Source organism: Lampris incognitus, chromosome 2 (assembly GCF_029633865.1).
Source record: "Lampris incognitus isolate fLamInc1 chromosome 2, fLamInc1.hap2, whole genome shotgun sequence".
Lineage (NCBI taxonomy): Eukaryota > Metazoa > Chordata > Actinopteri > Lampriformes > Lampridae > Lampris > Lampris incognitus.
Window position 1 is genome coordinate 27,796,587 of NC_079212.1, and position 22,114 is coordinate 27,818,700.

At 41.6% G+C, this 22,114-nt stretch overlaps 1 protein-coding gene across 2 annotated transcripts in view; it reads left to right on the top strand.

The window, feature by feature from the left end:
* The first annotated feature begins 1,116 nt into the window (after window positions 1-1,116).
* Window positions 1,117-22,114, top strand: part of ctnnbip1 (catenin, beta interacting protein 1) — a 39,103-nt gene continuing 18,105 nt past the window's right edge. Inside the window, exons 1-4 of one of the 2 annotated variants that reach the window (XM_056274150.1) lie at window positions 1,264-1,391; window positions 9,487-9,603; window positions 12,152-12,266; window positions 13,650-13,740. In XM_056274150.1, coding sequence (XP_056130125.1) covers window positions 12,171-12,266; window positions 13,650-13,740 — 187 coding nt within the window. In that variant the 5' untranslated portion in view covers window positions 1,264-1,391; window positions 9,487-9,603; window positions 12,152-12,170. Of the gene's footprint in view, window positions 1,392-9,486; window positions 9,604-12,151; window positions 12,267-13,649; window positions 13,741-22,114 lie in introns of both variants that reach the window. The other variant, XM_056274149.1, reaches the window with a different exon arrangement.

Consider the following 22,114-nt stretch of genomic DNA (forward strand, 5'->3'; position numbering starts at 1 on the left):
CGCCCCCGAATTTGCTACAATATGATTGGTAGGCTATAGTCAAATTCTACGATCCGATTGGTAGCCTACAGTCAGATCGACCAATCAGAAAGCCTAACTTCTTACAGTCACTATAGACTTATGCAGTTTCCTAGACTCGATGCCTGCATCGAATTCCCCAAATGTGGTGATCTCGACTGCATAATTTCTGGTAGTGGGGGATTGCGTTCGCGCTCTCCCCTGTTTATTTTTGGCGGCACGGTGGCGCAGTGGTTAGCGCTGTCGCCTTACAGCAAGAGGGTCCTGGGTTCGAACCCCAGGTTGAACTCTGTTTGCATGTTCTCCCCGTGGGTGCGGTGGGTTTTCTCCGGGTGCTCCAGCTTCCCCCACCAACAGAAAGACATGCATGTTAGGATTAATACTCCTGTCTGTGCCCTTGACCGAGGCATGGCAAGACGAACAGGAGTTGGTCCCCGGGTGCTGCACGGCGGCTGCCCACTGCTCCTAGCTATACACAGGTAGGATGGGTTAAATGCAGATCATACTTTCCCTATGGGGATCAATAAAAAAAAAATCACTCAAATGCTATAGGGGAGGAAATTGACATATTGGCTCAAATACACCTCACAGTAAGGGCCCGTTGCAGCAACTATGTTTACGTCCTACTAAGTCTATGCATCATGTAAGCATTTACTAAATCTGAATTTACCCGACACTGAATAAAACTGGTTTTGCGTCAATCCTACTGGTTATTATCCAAACCTATTACTAAACCTTACACACACCAGGTGTAGTCGTCTGAAAGCATTAACACAGATAGAGCTAAATTAAACAACAATAACATCCAACATTTGCTTATCTGATTAAGCATTGGTATTTGCAAACGGGGGACTATTTGTCGTTGGTGCGTCTCCCGCGATAAACTGCATCCCTTTGATTAGATGATGATGATGATGATGATGATGATGATATTGATGTGGGCATCGGCTCACGACGCAGGTGTGCACTTCCCTACTGACATGTATGAACGGTTTTTGATTGGCTGGCTGCTGTGACGTTTGTCTCATGGCTGCCATCGAACAGCGCAGCCCTAATTAGTAAATCTCTAGTTTACAACCAAAAAAATCGGTGCGAAGAACAGAATTAGGACTTTCGACACATATATTCAGTAACAAATCTGCGAATGACTAACGAGAGCTCCGTACGGGCCCACATGTTATGCGTGCGGACGGCACCTCCAGCGGCGAGGAGCGGAGTGACAAGCGGGAGTCTCGGTGTGAGTCACACCGCTCAGAGCTCTGCCGACTGGAGGGATGTGACCCCGGAACAGGACGCCCTCCTAAAACAACACACCATTCAAAAAAAAAAAAAAAAAAAGAAACACAGAAGAAAGAAAAGCTGGACCAGGAGGGGTAAGCTCACGCGTGTCGTTTTCCCAACGAAATATTCACTATTGGGGTGTTTTATTATATATATATAAACGATACGGTTGTTTGAACGCTGGCGTTTAACACTTGCGTTCGAGCCGCGGTACCTGGATGGAAATGCACCCCAATGGAACTTCATTCAGGCTTTTGTCTCGGGGTTGCTAGCGAGCTAGCTTAGCCGCTTTTAGCATTGCTAGCTTGATGAAGGGTAGCGCGGCTCCAGCCTTGACTAAATGCAGTATTTGTGCGTGTTAATATGAATGCGAGCTGTTGTTCGCTTTCAGCGGTGCCATTGCCGGCTGGAGGAGATCTCAAAAAAAGGCTGTGGACGATTGCTTGTTGGTTAGCAAGTCGTCTGCTCTGCTGTAACAGTTTGCGTCCTGCAGTATGATAACATGAGCCTGGTGCGACGCGCTGCCTTGGCATTGTCTGGTGTATTCATCTCTAGGACAAATTGCGGTTTTTTATTTTCCAACTTGTGGTATTCAAGCTGTCTTTTGTTTGTTTGTTGTTTCATTTCGAGGCGTTTATGGAAAGAAACGATGAAAAGTCCTAAATTTCGAAGGCAGGTAACACCAGATGAGAGTTTAGCTAGAGTTTCAGATTATATCTGAACAGTATCGGGAACAATTACCGCAGTCGTGAATTTCATTTTAAAGATGAAGAGTTCAAAAGTTTTCTGTATTTTAATCTAAACCCCTAGTATTCATGAAAACTTGGTCTTGAAGTTTCTGTATGTCGTAAGTAGTCATATACACGGGAGAAAATTGACTTAATGCTTAATCGTATGTCAACTCATCACTTTCAAAAGCAAAGTTTGCCGTGTGTAAAATAGCATACCTTTTAAATTTAATTTTCCATTTGTAAGTTGTCAGCCTCCTGAACCTTTCACACAACTACCACCTCAATGTCAGTGTACCGCTTTCTATTTTTGTCCCTTAACCCACCAATGAATGCATTGTGCCTCACAATGTCTGCTTTTCCCAACTGTCAGATAGCTGACAACACATTGAGCCTTGAAGCTGGCACACTGCCTGAATGAACGAGTGCATGGGAGTGGGTGTCTAGGGCTGGCATAAGCTCAGAATCCTGCTGGCATCTAGCAGACTCGGGTTATGTACCACCGTATGTTGAGGCTGCTTCAGTTTGCACATTCCCCTGGCTGGCTGGATTGTGGAATGAGATTAGGACCACTGCCCCCCCCCACCCCCTCCTCCTCCTCCTCCTCCTCCTCCTGCCTCTTCACAGTCAGGGCAGGTGCTTGTCAATTTTCTGCCGAAACCTCTCAGGCCCCGAGGGGGACCTCATCAGCTGCCCGCAACCAGGCTGACTAGAAGCGGGTTGGGCTGGTTCATCTCTCAACCTCCTGCCCCATGTTTGGCATCAGCACTTGTCAACCCTTCAGCTTTGCCTAGGCCACATAGTAGCCCATTGTGACCTGATATTGTGATCCTATCCAGCATAAGTGCTGACATTCATCCCTGACTTTGGCAGTCCAAAGTCCTGGGATAACACATAGTCTTACAGAATAAAAAGGAAATTGTCATTGACTCCTTTCTTTTCTCAGTTAACGGCTCATATGCAGAGGTGTAAAAACCAGGTCCAGAAAGTAAATGTCCAAACCATGTATTTACTCCACTCATGCACTACACCAGCAGATTCTAGTCAACAGCACTCCTCAACTAGGTAGGGAAAACTAGTTAATGAAATCAGCTGGTTTATTAACATGGTTGGAGCAAATACACGGTTTGGACATTTACTTTCTGGACCTGGTTTTTACACCTCTGCTCATACGGTTTTTGTTATTGTTCAAATTTACCTTACTTGGGCTAGAATGTATAGCTTACGTGCTTTTTTCCCCTCTCTTCTATGGTTTGCTGTACATTTTTGCTCAATTAGTGATGTACTGAGCCTGTGACATATTGTCCCTGCTACACTGAACACTTGTCAGTTTGCTAACAGATTCTGTTTGCTAAAATTTTATGCTTTGCCTTGGCACTGGCTCTTTTGAAATTCATCCTTCTACCCAAGGGACTAGCTTAAGACAGCTGCTTCTGTTTTAATTCCTTAGAGAGCCCATGTGATGCAGAGAGAGATAGTGAGATCATAGACCTAATTCAATTAAGTGTTGTATAGGCCAGTCTATGAAAATGTAAGCAGGTGAAATCAAGGGCAGTGGAAAGATGATCTTAATCTGGTTGTCTGGAATGGGTCCAATTGTAAAAGTGTTATATTTTCAAGATGCAATGATATAAAAATGTAAGATGTATCTGAAAATATGTATTCAAGTCAAGTCAATGTTATTTGAATAGCCCAATATCACCAATTACAAATTTGACTCAAAGGGCTTTACAGCAATACAACATCCTGTCCTTAGACCCTCGCATCAGATAAGGAACAACTCCCTAAAAAAAACCTTTAATGGAGAGAAAAAAATAAGAAGAAACCTCAGGGAGAGCAACAAAGGAGGGATCTCTCTCCCAAGACGGACAATGTACAATGGATATTGTGTTTACACAGTTTACAGAATACAACAATTATAAAGAGGGTAACAGAATTATAATGGAATTATAAAATATATGAAGAATTCACAACTGTCATTTAAGGTGTGCAGCAGTACAATTGATCTGTCAATCTAGATAACAGCATATACAAATGTTTTCACTTTATTTTGCCTTGTAGTAGCCTCATTGTGAATAGAAACTGTCTGTATGCTACTTGGGTACCAACTGTAGCTAATCAACAGCATAACTTGAGGTATCAAAAATGTATAATGTCAGGTGCTTCTAACTGTAACTTAGCCTTTCAGATTCCTGCCTTCAACTGATATTGGCACAGGATGAGTTGAGGATCAATTTAACATAGCCAGAAACCAAGGCTATGGATGAAGCCTATATAATTTAACATGATTGTATGAATTCATGCCTCACGTGGTGACAACAAGACATGACCTACTTATCAGTCATAGTTTCACAATCCACTACATCACCATTGTCCCCAGATACTGTGGCCATTGTTGTGGGCACTGTACATGTGACAAGATAGCTTCTCAAAAAGACAGCATGCAGACATGCAGTAGTAGGGCAAAGCTAGAGCCTTTTTGGCCTCTAATGTCTGCTTGCCTGGCTGTCACTATTTCAGTACCCCTTTTCAGCCCTGACCCAGAGAGACCGAGAGAGAGCCAGAAAGTTTTTGTTGTTGTAGTTTTTTGTCTTTTCTTTCTTTTTTTTCAGATGGATCCATCCCCAGCCTCAAGGGTTTTGAAATGATTATATATCATTGCCAAAAGTTAAGGCTGGTAGTATTGCTGCTCTTAACTTTAAATATGACTCCCACTCATTTGAAAAGTTTTCATAAGATGGTTACCCATCAATTTCTGTCCTAAGCTCCTGCGTCTTGCTCTCTGTCTCTCTCTCTCTCTGTCTCCCTCTCGTGCCATTCTCTCATGTTCTCTGTCGTTCTCTCTCATGCTGTCTGTCTTTGCGTGTGCGTTTTGTGTTTATGGACCCACTCTGTCACAGCTGCTCCCTAGAAACAGACCTAGTTATTGGCCAACCGAGCTGGCAGAAAACACCAGGCATGTAGCCTACTTCAGTTTCTCACACATTGGGCTTGGGACGTTGAACCTCTTAACAGCTGAAAGCAAGCCATTTTTTCCCCTCAACTTTTCCTGCCACTCTGGGCTTCTGACCACTCAAGGTCCTGTAAAGTTCAGGCCTTTAGCGGCATTTGTGTACGGCCAAATTCCATGCAGGGCCAGTTTGTGAGTCAAACCCAATTGCTGCATCCCCTTTCTTTATGCCTGCCGAAGCAATTTGCTCATCAATCACAGTTTGTGAGCAGCTGATTCCTTAGTGAACGATTGGCTCAATTCGTGGACTAGGCAGTGTGCCACTGGGCCGGTGCTCTGTGGTGGTCTGTAGCCTTCTTGACCCCTGTCAAATGTGAGGGCCTATCACATTGCATACTATAATCCCTGGCAGCAGACATTTATTGGACCACGTGGCCCAGGGTGGAGTGTTGGGATAGGAACGCTTCAAGCTGACATGCCTTTCTCTAGTTCTTGTTTTTCCTTTCTCATAAATTAAACAGCACACTAATTATTTCAAATGCAAACAAATAAGTCACAAAATGCAGAATCATTGCATGAATAGGCCTGTCTGTGGATGTAAAAGAGGCATTACTGAATGTGAGATATCTCTTAGGAAATGTTACTCCCCTGTGGCAGTGTTTCTGTCACGCCACAAATCAATTCCTACAAAACTGGCTGGATCTAATTTGCAGAAGCTGTAGTAAGTGCAGTAGTAGCTGTAGTAGTTGCAGTAGATGCTGGGATCAGACATAATAAAATTCGCTGAAGCATATCACCGCAAAACTTAGTCAAACTTCTAGTCTTCCTTTACCTTTTTAGTTGCCAAATTTAGATGTCTTCCACATGCTACTTATCTCAGAATATTTGCTTCAACAACATCCTGAAAGTTATTGAAAGAACAGTCCATCCTCATTACAATGCAGATGTGCTTCAGAGGTAAAAAATAGAATAAAAAAAATAACACACAACAGTGTTACACCCAATAAGCCAGAGTGGTCACAAATTCGAACTGATGTGCTCATATCAGAGATGGCCCTGGTGTTTGTAAGCTTCCCCAGTTAAATATCAGTGATGCTGAGATTTAACCAAGCTGCCCAGCAGGGCTCAGACAGCTTGCGGGCTCCTCCTCAATGCCCCAGCACAGCCCAACATCACAACGCTGACAAGGGTCCAACGCAGGCAGAGAGGGTGGGATTAGGCCCAGATCAGCACTAAAGAAAGGCTTTGATTATGTTGTGAATATTAGCTGCGTACGTCTGAGCCTGTCCAAGTATCCCCGAGGGATTAGTGTCGAGCTTGCCCACCTCTAAAACCTTACATCAGGCGTACACAAAGGCTTTTGACAAGATGCTTGTTAAAACTGACTCGGCATGTTACAAAGACATACATCAAATTTAAAGCTTGAATAACCTTGACCAGGCAATCCATAGAAGGGTTTCATTCCAAAATGCAGAATATATATTGTAAGATGGAATCATCATAGTCATCACTCAAAATATAGATAATCAAGCATAGCTCTAGAACATTTTTGCATGCATATTTAAGATATATGGTTGGTGAAGGTTAAGCTCAGAATTTGTTTCGTTTTCTAGAATGTGAATCTTAAATTTTAATATTCAGCTTAAAAAGAACATTCAGATGTCCGGTTTTGGGGTTTTTGTTTATTTTTTTAGTAATGCAGTATATATGCAAGGTTGATAATCCTATTGTTATGAACAATAATCAGGTGCACTTCACAGACATACTGCTCTTTAATCACAGCTTTTGTAATTAGATCATACAGATATTGTGTAAAATGTAGCTAACGTCCAACCTAATAAGTGATGGCCTAGATGGACCTTGTTTTGCTGAAGTAGCACACGTGTGGAAAAATAGTTGGTGTCTATTAATAGAAGAGTTTTTGGTTTTGAATCTCCTCCTAGACAGTTCCTATCAGTAAGCACCATTCGGGGAAACAACTGTTCCTGTTTCAGAGAAATTCATATCTATCCCGCAGACCTTCCTTGTTCGTTGACCTAGGCTTTGTGTGGCAAGGAGATGTAGCCACGGACCACAACTTTTGCAAGATGGATTAAGAAATGGTGAAGTGGTTGTTAGTTTGAAATTAGCGTTTTTTTGTTGTTTGTTGTTTTTTTTTCTTTAACTGTCCTCTTTAGGCTACCCGTTTTGGCTGTACCGGGCCAGCTGTACAAACACGAATGTCACTGACCTGAGTGATCATGTCTGACACGATTGGGCTGCTGGATCATGTGATCATTAACATCACTGAAGTTAGATGACTGGTCGACCAAGCGCCGAGGCGTTAGGGAGCACGCACAGTTAAAGCACCCCAAATAACAATCACTGACAAAATACTCACTGGCGAATTCACAAAAGGATTGCGTGACTTTTGTAGCCACTAAACCTGCACAAATAAGACAAAAAGAAACCCTGTATTTTCCAAAGCACCCGCAAAGGGTGAAGTGCACCCCTAACTGCGCTGCAAAACAAATAGCGTCTAGATGCTCCGGTGCTATTTGCGTGTGCAAAACTGGTCCCTTTCTATGCAAATGAGCCTCATTGCAAAACACCAGTGCCAATAGCCACACGCAGTTAGAGTGAAAATTATTAGTATCTTCAGAGAACTGGTGGTAACTGACACCCAGACTTTCCAATGATCATGGCAACAATGATTGTAGCCAGGCGTGCTCGTCAGCAGACATTTTGCAGGAGAATATCACTTTTTGATTTAACTGAGACTGAAATCAATCACAGATACAGGTTGCCAGGTCAAACAATTCTTGATATACTTGATGACATCAAGGATGACATCGAACCTGCCTACTGTGTTCTTAGCACAAAACCACCATTTATACTTTGCCACATGGATAATTGAAATCAGACGCAAAACAAGGGCACATTGCACTCAGCTGCAGAACTTTATGGGTGTGTTTGCACTATAATATAATTAGCGCAATATCTTTTGTGAATCGGACCTTGACATGGACTTTTAATATCCAGGAATTCACATTATAGACTCTACTACTGACTATCCCTTTTAAAAAATTAGCCACAATTTTGAATATTGACCATACATGGTCCAGTCATATACTAGGTTTTGACCCAGTCTTGTTAAACAAGTGCTCTTACCTTATTAATGGGTAAAATATGACATATTTTAACCCACCTGAATGGGTTTTTGACCAAAATATTTTAATATTCAAGTTATACCCGGGTTTGTGTTCTTTTGGGTGATAATGGTTAAACCATGATGCAATGAAGGTCCCTTAATCATGATAAAGGACACCCTCAAAGGTGTGTATGGTATTAAAGATTGTATGCAGCAATTACCAGCAGACATTTACTGTTTAAAGTTTTGTTGAGTATTGCGTGCATAGATATATAGAATTATAATGAGAAAAGTCAGGACAGAACACTAACAAGGTCCCTGGTTGCCACATGAGTTTGCATCCAATAGCAACCAATAAAGTGGAGCTTTATCAGGAAAGTTGAAATGTGACTTAGAACAATCTTATTATATTCCCTATTTCATTATTGTGCATGTACAGTATTGATCATTATAAAACTGGACAATAATTAAATATTAACATTTATCATCTATCAGTGGTATTTTATCAGGATTAAACTTGGATATTGTCATATCATGATGAGACAATTTTGTTGTCTAAAGATGACAAGAATCTATTACCAACATTTTCTCACAATGTGAGGGCTGTAATATTCAAAAAGTAGTTTTGATGTTCTACTTTGCACTACTAAACACTTAGATGAGATTAACCTTCATTGCAGATGATATGATATATATTGATATTGCGTAAAATTCCCCATGATAATCAGGATATTTTCCATGTCCCCCATTGTACACCATAATTTCACCGAGAACTCAAGTCCTACAGTCTCCAGTTTAGTTGTTTTTCTGCTGCTATGTTCTCTTCTTTAGAACCAGTTCCCAAAATAGTGATCCACAAATATATTTTTGTGTCCCTCCCTACCTGAAGTTGAATGGGTGAAAATGACAAAAGAAAACCTCTCTCTGTCTCTCTGGGGTTCTTTTTAAAGTGGCTTCCAAACATGGTATGACAAGAGAGGAACATTGCTGATCAGCCTGTCTCGCAGGGACGTTGTTTGTTCTTCCTACAAAGTTTCTCCCTGTAGGATTGCAAGTGTCGCTTTAGGTTTCATGCAAGCTTTTCTTGAGAAAATGGGACAAGATAAAAGAATTTATCAAGTTGTGAAAACACAAATTACAACCTTCAAACATTCAGGGTCCTAAGTCAAGGACAGTATTAAATATGGGCAGGTTTTGAATGCCAAAAGATAACACAAGATCATAAATGCTTCATTGCTCTAAGCAGTACAGAAGATGAATGCGGATGATATCTGCCTTTTTTTCCCCAGCAGGCTAAACAAAAAATTTTTAATCTGAAAATATGCTGAAATATTAATGGCTCTTTGTCATATCCTCTTGCCTTTGTCTTTTGGAACCAGGTAATGACAAGAAGACACCTTCTAGCAGATAAGAGCAAGGCCATTCGCTTCGACCTCCCCCCTGTTATCCATGCTGGACCACTTAGCACCTAGTGTGCATCTAAGGCAGACATATTGGTATACCTGTGATTTTTGTCATGCTTCATGTGTGGTGTAGCTGGTAGGTCTCTCTGCCTGCTTGGAGTCTTGGCTCTCCCATTTGTCTGAAGTGAGAAATGCAGAGACATGATCAAACGTGTCACCGCCGGTGCTCTTCAGACATTGCCACCACCCCCGCCACCCACCCACCTCCCCCAATCAGCACCACCGATCCCCAAAGGTGCACTGAGCGACTGAACTGCCATGGGCAAGCCCCCCCCCCCCCCCACCTTTTCATGTCTCTCTTGCTTTGAGTCCACAGTTGCTCTCCAGTTAAACTCTGCCTGGCACTTGATTTGGAATGAATATCCAATAAGCTTGTCTCTCTACTCCCTCTTTTGGAGGTGGAGAGTTCTTGACACTGGTCCACCAGAAATGCATCTCTCACAGATTTTATACTTGTAGCTGGGGGTTTTTTTTCCCCGTTTTATTTTTCACAACCCAGTTATCTTTTTGTGGAGTACAAACTAAGAGGACAAAATAGGGTGATAGTGTAGTTATTTCCACTATCAGATGTTTGCCATAATCTAAATAGGGATAGCCAGAAGTATGTTTTCCAGCAGCTCTAAGCTGGATACCTAAATCCAACCAGCGGTGCCCCATGTCCCTTCAGCCCACCCCCCACCCTCCAGTCTCCAGTTCCTGGAAGAAGGGGGGAATGGTGAGCCAGATCCTCAATTAAACATAACCCTCACATCAAACGGCCTGTCAACATGCATTAGGGTTCCTTTGTATAGATAAGAGGCCACAAAAAATTGCCAGAACTATCATAGCCAATGTGGCTCCCTGTAGTCTTTTATGAAAGATTCTGAGGGGGGAAAATAATCTGACTTGCATACTGATATTCCCTCCCCTGAATCTGTCCCTTTTTTCTCCCATGGTAGATTTAGCCCTCTAAAGATTTATTCTCCCTTTATTTTCAGTGAATAATTTCTTGTGGTGGTGAGTCTTCACAGAATTTCAATTAGGAAAATTTCCCTTGTCGAATACTGGCTTTGGCGTTTGTCACAGACAATATCAGGCCACACAAAAAGCCTCCTCCTTCTGGTGTGTTGTAACACGGATCTGATGTGACAACAGCCAGCCTTGATGTAGGCACACCGTTGCAGCGGAGCAGGTTCCTTTTCTGTCTTTCGCATTAGCAATGGCAGTTCCTTTTATCGCCTTTTCTTTCCATCGCCACTTTTTTTTCCCCCTTATGTATTCTGAATCTCTGCAGACTGACAGTGAAACTAGGTCATTAGTAATGGGGGAGAGTAAGAGATGGCGGTGAAGCAAGCAGGGGCGAGATCTGTGTGAAAACCGCCATGCAGTATTAATGAGAGCCATTCACACTGTGAAGTGCCGAACCTGCACCATGACTGTGGAGATGAGGCCCCATCACTCCCTGTGTGTGTTTGTGTGTGTGTGTATATGTGTTTAAATATATATATATATGTATACACACACACACACACACACTGTGTACAATATGTTCTTTGTACAATATGTTTAAAATGTCTAATTAAAGAAGCAAGCCTTAGCTTAATGCTGTATTTGTTTTGCAGTCATAGGAGAAGTTGTTGGAATTTTTTTTTGGTGTTGTCAGAGCAGTGATACTCCAAAGGGTCTTACTGTAGTGCTGTCAGTGGTATTCAGCTGCAGCTGGTACATACTGCATTACTGTCCCTTCATAATCACAGCTAAAAACATCCCCAAAGGTAGCATTCATGACACTCACAAACACTTTGTCTGATAACTATCTAATTGTGATTTCTTCAAACATGCATAACAAAAAACCCAGGGGAACGCGAAAAAGATGGCTAAATAGCTACAAGGTTTGCTCAAAGAACCGCACTGGTGTTTTTGCATATTTTAGCCCATTTAAATTTGAGTATTGAAATTATTCTGATGATTTTCCCAAGCATACCACAGTTTTTTAGATTATTAAGTAACTACTGGATTTACTTATTCAGGTGATAAACCCGCCTCGACATCCTTTGCTTCTCCGGCTAACATTCATGGCACCGTGACGAAGTTTTGAAGGACGTTTGAATTCGCTTGTAAAACAATTCTTTTTCCTGGGATCTTTTTTTTTCTGGCTGAAAAGCTGCATTTTGACTAAAAATAAAGGCGATTAAATATTCACTGTGATGGAAGGTTCATGTTGGCAAATTGATTTTCATGTCGTACTGAAATGAATGGAAACCAATGGCTGATTGTAAGGTAGAGAAACTGGTCAAAATTGAGGAGTAATGTTAAGTATGTGGAATTTGTTGTAAATGGGCTACAACATGCAAAAACACTTGTATGGTCCTTTAGATATGCATGGCGATCAATAGGGCATGGCTAGCTGGGTTTCATAGAAACTATCAGCAAAGTGTGTATGAGTTGTTGACACAATGGCTTGGTCTATGCATTGCTTAAGTCACTATGAATTCCAATAAATATACCACCACCAAATTGCTTAATTTAAATATTTTGCTGAGATATGTTTTTTTTTCCTGTTGGGATGTTTATAATAACATGGATATGTTTGTGTGACCAGAGCCACAGGAGCCGGGGGAATGAACCGCGAGGAGGCCCCGGGGAAGTCTCCTGATGAGATGTACATCCAACAGAAAGTGCGGGTCCTGCTAATGCTAAAGAAAATGGGGTCGAATGTACGTACAATGCCTGGATCTTAAAAAAACTACTGTCGCAAGTTTTAGATTGTTACACAGTTGAGAGGGTAATGCAGTTATTATTGAGCTGTGACTGCTGTTCAAGTGATTTCTGAATGACAGCTTAGAAGGAAAGGAGCAGAGAACTGGAGTTGGTTTAGTTGCAGTCTTTCGGGGGACAGAAAGGAAGCTGTAACCTAGTAATCTCAAAATAATAAATAAATTGGTCCATTATAGCAAACTTGGCTTTGTTAAACCCTTTTTTGGTGCAACGATTAAAAGAAGTGAATTTTAAGATGAAGGTGACATCTGAAGGGGCGTGTCATTGCCTGACTCTATCCCAGTTCATGCATGACTTTGATGGTGTAAATGTTCCTCCTGTATATATGCAGGGTGAAGGATTTCCATTGCTGGCTTTTTTTTTTTTTAGTTTGTTTTTTGTAGTGTTGGCTTTTCATACAAGTTTTGTCAAAAAGTTAGCTTATGAGGGTCCGCGGTGGTGTAGCGGTCTAAGCATCGGCTTTGTGTCGATGCAGTTGCCCACTGGGGACTGGGGTTCGCGCCCCGGTCTTGTCAGATCTGACTATGGCCGGACTCAATGAAGCAGCAATAATTGGCAACGCTGTCTTCGGGAGGGGGCGCAGTCGGCTTGTGTTCGTCACATGAATGCGTCTCTCTGTGTGTGTCGGAATAGCAGTGACTCGGCCTGGATTTGCCTTGTCACGGAAGTGGCGAGGCGTCTCCTTCGAGACTGCCGGCTGGAGAGATGCAGTTGGCGAACGCATGCAGTGCGAGGGTTGAACTAAAATAGGGATCGATTGGCCACTAAAATGGGAGAAAGAAGGGAAAAATCAGAAAGAAAATGTAGAAAGAAAAAAAGTAAGCTTATGGAAGCAGCCAGTAGGAATAACTGTTCATTCCCTTAAACTATCTTTTTCTCACATGAATGGATGGATATAAAGCTGCTGCTGTTTTTTTCAGCAAATATGTTTTTTCAATGAATGTGGTCTTTCCCAGTGGTAGTGGACAGTCTAGACTGCCATTAAAAAAAGAAATTCACTCAAACAAAGTTAGAAAAGTCATCAAAAACAATGAAACTGAGATAGATTTTGTGAACAGACGTTAACTACCATGCACTGTGCCAGCAGAGTAGTCACCTAACAGGGTCAGAAACATAATACCCCCAACACTGATATAGATGTCTTGGGAATAAAAATGTTGTAAAAACTCAAAACATTTCAGGAGCATGCCAAACAAAGCTTGAGCTGCACGTGAATGAAAAGACAAATGTGTAAATTCTCAACCAAAGGGGATTTTTTTTTTTTTTGCTTTTCATGCCATTGTTTGCTAATCTGTCTGATTTAATTTTCTTGCTCATTTCAGCTTACGCCCAGTGAAGAGGCTTTTCTCCGGAATTACGCAGGCGTGGTCCACAGTCAGATGAGCCAACTACCACAGCACAACATAGACCAGGGTAAGGCCTTCCGGCCCGAGACACACAAACCAATCAAAAGAGCTTTAATAGAGCCCACAAACACGTTCCCCTGTACAAGTACTATTGCGCTCAGACAAGGGAAAACCTACTCAGGAACATACACATATTCCTACACAAGGGTCCACATGCCAAAAGGCCTGCCATAATCTCTACATATGTTGATGCCAACTCAGCAGCCCCGCTGGTGCCGTGAGATTACTTGCAGAACAAATAGTGTACCAGATGACTGGAACTGGAGTGACTCAGCTTTGGCATGAGTGCATCATGGTTTTACTGGCACTTCTGATAAGGGAGGTATAGCTATTTGACTCGAGACACTCCTTGAATTTAAAGATAGATGAGTTTATGTGGCTGGAGCAAGTCACTACTTGTGTGTCAAAAGTCAGACTTAATTTAAAAAAAACAAAAACAACAGCATATACTGTACATACAATGTTTATGATGTTGTACTGTGACATGACACCAGAGGGTACTGTAGAGCTTTCTGTTCCTCCCAGCCTACACATTGTTTCACCAGTAGAGGGTACCAGATTAAAAAGGATGGTCACCGGCTGCATGTTCCCTAGAAATCCGCAGCAAATCGTTCAGGTTGTCGTTTTTTGATGAACCACGCGTATCAGCCACCTTTCAGGCTCAATCCAGATCCATCTCGCAGCTGGGAGTACCACAGTCCACTGCTGTCATTCTGCAATGACCCTGCTGATGCACATATTTTATTAGTCCCCCAGGGAGTCAACATTTAGAAAAGATAGTTTGCTATACTGTGCCTGAAATGAATTTGAATTGTTTCCTTCCTTGTGTGTTTGTTCTCCAAAAGGAATGAGGTGTTGTTGGATGATGACAGTGACATCGATTAGTAAATAGATGTAGGCTAATATGTGGTTGTCAGGGTCAGTGAATAGGAAAAAAGCGATATAGGGTGCCAGACAAGCACAAGTCCTTCTCTGATTTGTTTTCATTTTCTTCCCCAGTGGGCATTAAATTATATCACAATATTATGTTGCATCATTAGATTTTAGTCTGGTTGATTGCACTGGAAATATTGTGGATTGCATTATCACCATTTTTTTTTTCTGGAGCAAGTGGAGGGATGCAGGACATTTTATCACAAAGTGGAGATGTACATTTTAAGACAGAAGGTGCATAAAGTCCTTGTATTTGCCGTGAGATGTAAATATAACACAAGAAAATTTGGTTATTTTTCAGTTTTTGATAATATCTGAGATTAGCCTTTGTTTTCCTGAAAAATATTCCTGTTTAAGATGTAGGATGTGTTTGATATCATCAAACAATTTCAGGCTGGCATATGAGGTAGTACTGCTGCATGTCCCTTTTCTCCTCCTCATAAGCTCCTTTTAACAGATACAGAGCTCCTCCGTGAGCCATGTCAGTGCTGCGACTGCTATGTAGAGAGCCTCATTAATTATGGAAGAGAATGACTTGTCTAAGGTGCATAGACTATGCATTATACATCACAAAAACAGATGCATTTAGTGTCATTTGGCAGTCTGCCAGCTCCTTAGTGCACCAATGAATTATTACTGATCAGCATCTTCTCTAAAGTACCATGATTAGGCAAAGTGGAAATAGCTGTGATTTAATCACCTTTTAAATATTCAGCCCTGCGCTGAAGGACAGTGGTTGATAGGCATCAGCACATCAGGACAGCTTTGAGGCAGTGTAAAACGTTCAATTACTAGCAGAGGAATATCCACTGTGATAGGTTTCATTCGGACTCCAGGATAGAGTAAAAGATAAAGGAAACCATTTGTTGTTTGCTTACCATGGTCTGTGTTAACAGCCACTATCATGGATTACATGGAAATCAGTAGTTGTGTCAATCAGAAGTCAAGCTTCTAAGCTGAATATCTTAAGAAACCAGCAATGTCAAACAAGTGATTATGAATTCATAGCTAAATTAATTTGTATGACAAACATGTCTGTAGTGTGTAATTGGTCTTATCCACCTCAAACACACAACAAACATTTAAAACCACAATGTAGATAACGTTCCAGATTGTGTGTGCACCTATAGTTAATTGGTTATAAACAAGATTCAGTCCAGAATTTCAGCACAATCTCAGCCCTCTGACTATATCGCTCTCTGAGCCTAAATCCACTCCCGAGTGGGTTCAGATGACTAGGGTTTTTCTCTGCTGTTGTTCACCTCTCTCTCATTTCATCGTTCTACCACTTGTGTTGTAAAAGTAGACCCTTTCCTCAGTTTGCTGCATGCAGTGGAGACCAACTGCTGTCCTTCCAGCCAAGCCATCATACTGCCCAACTGCCTGACAGAGGGCATATGTGACTATCCAGCAGTTCCCACACAGAGGCTGTCTGTCTGCATTTGTCTCATTGCCTCACCTACCCCCTCGTTGCCTCTCTCTCAGTGTCACTCAGCCCGCAGGCCTCAAACCGCACTGATATACACTCACTGGCCACTTTATTAGGTACACCTTGCTAGTACCGGGTTGGACCCCCTTTTGCCTTCAGAATTGCCTTAATCCTTCGTGGCATAGATTCAACAAGGTACTGGACATATTCCTCAGAGAGTTTGGTCCATATTGACATGATAGCATCACGCAGTTGCTGCAGATTTGTCGGCTGCACATCCATGATGCGAATCTCCCAGTCCACATCCCAAAGGTGCTCTATTGGATTGAGATCTGGTGACTGTGGAGGCCATTTGAGTACAGTGAACTCATTGTCATGTTCAAGAAACCAGTCTGAGATGATTCGAGCTTTATGACATGGCGCGTTATCCTGCTGGAAGTAGCCATCAGAAGATGGGAACACTGTGGTCATAAAGGGATGGACATGGTAAGCAACAATACTCAGGTAGGCTGTGGCATTGACACGATGCTCAATTGGTACTAAGGGGCCCAAAGTGTGCCAAGAAAATATCCCACACACCATTACACCACCACCACCAGCCTGAACCGTTGATACAAGGCAGGATGGCTCCATGCTTTCATGTTGTTGACGCCAAATTCTGACCCTACCATCCGAATGTCGCAGCAGAAATCGAGACTCATCAGACCAGGCAACGTTTTTCCAATCTTCTATTGTCCAATTTTGGTGAGCCTGTGCGAATTGTAGCCTGAGTTTCCTGTTCTTAGCTGACAGGAGTGGCACCCGGTGTGGTCTTCTGCTGCTGTAGCCCATCTGCCTCAAGGTTCGACGTGTTGTGCGTTCAGAGATGCTCTTCTGCATACCTCGGTTGTAATGAGTGGTTATTTGAGTTACTGTTGCCTTTCTATCAGCTCGAACCAGTCTGGCCATTCTCCTCTGACCTCTGGCATCAACAAGGCATTTTCGCCGACAGAACTGCCGCTCACTGGATATTTTCTCTTTTTTGGACCATTCTCTGTAAACCCTAGAGATGGTTGTGCGTGAAAATCCCAGTAGATCAGCAGTTTCTGAAATACTCAGAGCAGCCCGTCTGGCACCAACAACCATGCCACATTCAAAGTCACTTAAATCACCTTTCTTCCCCATTCTGATGCTTGGTTTGAACTGCAGCAGATCGTCTTGACCATGTCTACATGCCTAAATGCATTGAGTTGCTGCCATGTGATTGGCTGATTAGAAATTTGTGTTAACAAGCAGTTGGACGGGTGTGCCTAATAAAGTGGCCGGTGAGTGTAGATCCCTGTAAAAGAGAAGTAGTGTTTACCCTTGGCTCAGAAATACCCCCCTCTGTACAGGCCAGGTGAAAGGCTATTCGTTTTACAAAAAGGAAATTATGGGATGGGTCATTTACCGGAAATTTCATCATTATTGTATTACAGTGCATTTACCTTTAAAAACGGTTTACTCAACAATAGTGAGTATGTCCACCTTGCACAGTCTCCATGGTTTGTCACTTCTGATTAGATAACCATTTCCCTGCAGCTGTCCTATAAGCTGGTAATCCACCTCCACCTTTAACTATATAGAGGAAATTACAAAATATCATTAAGGAGATGCAAAAGTTCATTCTTTCACTGCTGTTTAACTAGCTCTTGTGAAATTTAGAGAAATTGCTTTACAATAATAAAAAACACACTCCTTTTAGCATAAGTTATTTACACAATATTTGCAAACCCATATTTTAAAAAAGAAAACAACAAAAGTTGTAAAGGTTTTTGTAAATTCACAAGAAAATGGCAAACATTTAGGGAAATGGTATTAGCATGAGCTCCCTGCATTTGTGAGATGGGTGACAGCCAGGGTGACTTTATGTCCCTCAATTTGAAACCAAATCCCATTGACCACAATGGTCAGACTCTAAAAGCGGCAGCTTTAAAAAAAGATGTGAGTTTCCATAAGAGTGCTTGAACATGCCGATGCAGGACGGCTTGGTACCAGTGCTCTTATGGGGTCTTTGCCTGCAAGCACAGTGTCACATATCAGACATGATCTCACTGATCCTGCACGTTACTTAGAGGGTCTGCATAGACATATGATTGATCAATATAAAACAGTAACCTACAGATGGCTGAAAAGCATGAAGGTAAAGGGCCTACGTATAACATTTGTGCTTTCCTGAAGCACAATATGAGACTACTAAGTATCAGGAGGGGCTACTGAGTGATAGTGCCTAGAATAAAGTAAAAGTAAAAATCTGCCCAATTCAGATTTTTGCAATCAAAAACACAAGCGCCTAGCCAGCTGAGTGTTTTTGTTGTTTGAGGACCTGTGACTGACTGGCCCCCCCAAAGCTTTGGTTTGCACCTCAGCAAACTATTCAATGATCACAGTTGATCATTGCATAGTCTTTTGACAATTTTGATTTGTTGTTGTTATGCACAGTGCAGAATGATAGAAGTCAACACTTGAATAGAAATTACACAGAATGCCTTTAAAGGATATGCACTGACAAAATGATGTATACCCTGAATTCTGTATTTGCTATCAACAGATACTCGGAACAGCACAGAAGAGTCATTGAAGTTCATATGCAATATTACTGATGTTGCTTTAAGATTTATCTTAAAAGAAAAGTACCGCACCACCCCACCCCCCTGCAAAAAATAAGAATAAAATCTACAACTCAACACATCTTCATGCCTAGTCACGTACGGATTGGAAGAATTTCTCAAACTATGACTCAATTCGCTACGCCCTAGTAACTGTCAAACTGTCCAGTTCTTGATTTTTTTACATTCGAACTGGATGTGAAAAAAATCCAGCTCAGAGTCTGCCAGTCATATTTCTTTTAAGTCTGTGGGTCAACGAATTTGCATTTCAGATGGGTTTTAATTGGCTGATTACCATACATGCAAATGCAGACACTTTATTTTGCAATTTTAATCGGTCTTACAGGAATGCTCAGACAAAAACTTAGCAACTTTTCCCTTAGAGGAATAGAGGATGGTGGACGAGTAGGACTTTGTGTGTTGTGTTAAAGTACTGTTATCCTGATTGGAAATGACAAGTGCGAGCTCATTAACCAGTATACAAAGAGAATCTGCACACTGCATGTTATACAGTTTCGATGTTTATTGATGCACCGTTTCAATCTACCAAGGTTTGTTGTAATTTTTCTGCATAAAGGTTTATTATCTGCCCTTGTATAATAATTGGATAAATATTATCTAACAACCTGTGCAACACCAAAAATAGTCCTTGATTTTATGGGTGGACTCGTGCTCAACCCATGCGCTTCCATTTGGCAAATATTACATACATACATACATACATACATACATACATACATACATACATACATACATACATACATACATACATACATACATACATACATACATACATTGAATAATAGACTTAATTGACACACGAAAGCTACCACCCAATATAGAGAAAGCAAAGGCAATATCTTTTGTCATTATAATGTCTGTCATCTTTCATCAGCCAAATTGATGGACAGGTCTCTTAACACAAGGACTAATGCTAAATAACAGCAAAATCTGCGTTTTTAATGTTTTCTGGTGGTGTAAATAATTTGTTTACATCGTTAATGTTTGTAAACATAATTAAACAGGCCCATATTCTTAATAATGACTCATCCATAATTTAACCATCTATAACTCAAACTTTTCAGTTATGTGAGTATAGTACCTTAATTTCATATGGTCAGATAAATCACAGTTTGGGCCTTTAAACTGTATGGCATTTCAAAGCTATACATAAAATCGGCTCCTCTGTCTGAGCTGATGTGGAAAACTCCACTCCTCCCAGAAGGAGCACAACAGTGGAGCAGAGATATCGGATGGGGTTGCCATAGCAACCCGTCGTCCCGGGAAAGGAGAGAGGCTCCCTTGTGAGCTTCAGTGTCTTGGCGACACATACAGCTCAGTATATGGGGAACAAGGATCATTAGGAAGCCTGGAGGCAAGCTGGAGTGGTGATTACACAGCCGGGGTGTGATATTGCAAACTTTCGCTGCCTCATCCCGTCGTACGGGAACAAAGCCTCTCTGGTTTCAGATGGTTTCTGCCTCACACAATCAATCAACTATGTTGTTTCCCTTCCTATAATCTTTATATCGCACAATCTTCATACCTGTCTTTTCAATCAAAAGCTCTGTGTCAGAATAGTAAACCCCTGCCTCTGTTCTGTGGCCTGGCTGGGGTTAATTTTTACCGATTGGATGACTTTCCTTGTTGAAGCCTCAACTCTTGAGTGAGGTGCCCTGCACTTCCTTGCCCTATACTTGCCCTGTCTACCAGACTTGTTGTCCTGAGACACAGAAACACATTTTCTTTGATTGTGCTCTTCATCCCAAAAGCTTGCCCTTGTTAGATGTATGAGATTTCCTGCTTTACAAAAACCTGTAGGAAACATTTTCATTTTAGAAGATCTTTGTACATCAAATCCCTCGAAACCCTGTTGTCATACTTGCTGACATGTTATTTACTGCCCTTCAGGTCCAGCTACAATTCATTTTTTTTAATCACTGCAGTTCTGTTGAATCATATGAAAATCATCGGATCAAATGAATCAGGACTTTACCTCCAGTGGGACTTTACATATGTTCAGTCATGACATGAATGCATGCAGGAGCTGTAGAGTGCTTCATAGGTTTGTAATGTATAGGAACCAAAGCAGGCCCATTTCAGCCATGGTCTGACAATTTCAGGATCCTTTGTTTAGTGTGGGTTTTTGTTGTTTTCTTTTTTGTTAGCTTGTTTTTCCGGATTTGGTTTGATTCAAATGGTCAGCTTGGTTAGGCTGATTAGCCTATGAGATGTTGCCCACAAAATGTTCATGTCATTAAGTTCATCATTAAAGTGGCCTAGTTTTATTTTTGGGAGGAAAAATGACTCTCAGATTAAAGTTTTATTGCTTAAACCTTATTTCTAAACTTGTTACAAATCGAAACTGTAACTATTTGATGTAAAGTACAAATAGTGTTTCAGAAGATGAGAATTTCTTGTGGGAAATGTTGTTCATTTATCTGTACATATATATATATATATATATATATATATACATACACACATATACACACACACACACATATATATATATATGTGTGTGTGTGTGTGTGTGTGTGTGATGGCCTGGCAGCCTGTCAAGGGTGTCTCCCCACCTACCGCCCAATGACTGCTGGGATAGGCTCCAGCATCCCCGTGACCCTGAGAACAGGATATATATATATATATATATATATATATATATATATATATATATATATATATATATATATGTGTGTGTGTGTGTGTGTGTGTGTGTATATATGTATATATATATGTGTGTGTGTGTGTGTATGTATGTGTATGTGTATATACACTGCTCAAAAAAATAAAGGGAACACCTAAAAACACAATATAGACCTCAATGAATGAAATATTTCAGCTCAAAATCTTTATTTATTCGACAGAGGAATGTGTTTAGAGCAAAATAACCTAAGAATGATCAATGGAAATCAAAATCATTAGCCCATTAAGGTCTGGATTCAGAATCATACTCAAAATCAAAGTGGAAAATGAGAACATAGGCTGATCCAACTTCTGTGGAAATTCTTTAAGACGATTCAAAATGAGGCTCAGTAGTGTGTGTGGCCTCCACGTGCCTGTATCCACTCCCTACAACGTCTGGGCATGCTCCTGATGAGACGACGGATGGTCTCCTGAGGGATCTCCTCCCAGACCTGGATCAGGGCATCGGTCAACTCCTGGACAGTCTGTGGTGCGACATCGCGTTGGCGGATGGTACGAGACATGATGTCCCAGAGGTGCTCGATTGGATTCAGGTCTGGGGAACGTGCAGGCCAGTCCATAGCATCAAAGCCCTCGACATACAGGAACTGCTGACACACTCTGGCCACATGAGGACGAGCATTGTCATGCATGAGCAAGAACCCAGGGCCCACTGCACCAGCATATGGTCTGACAATGGGTCTGAG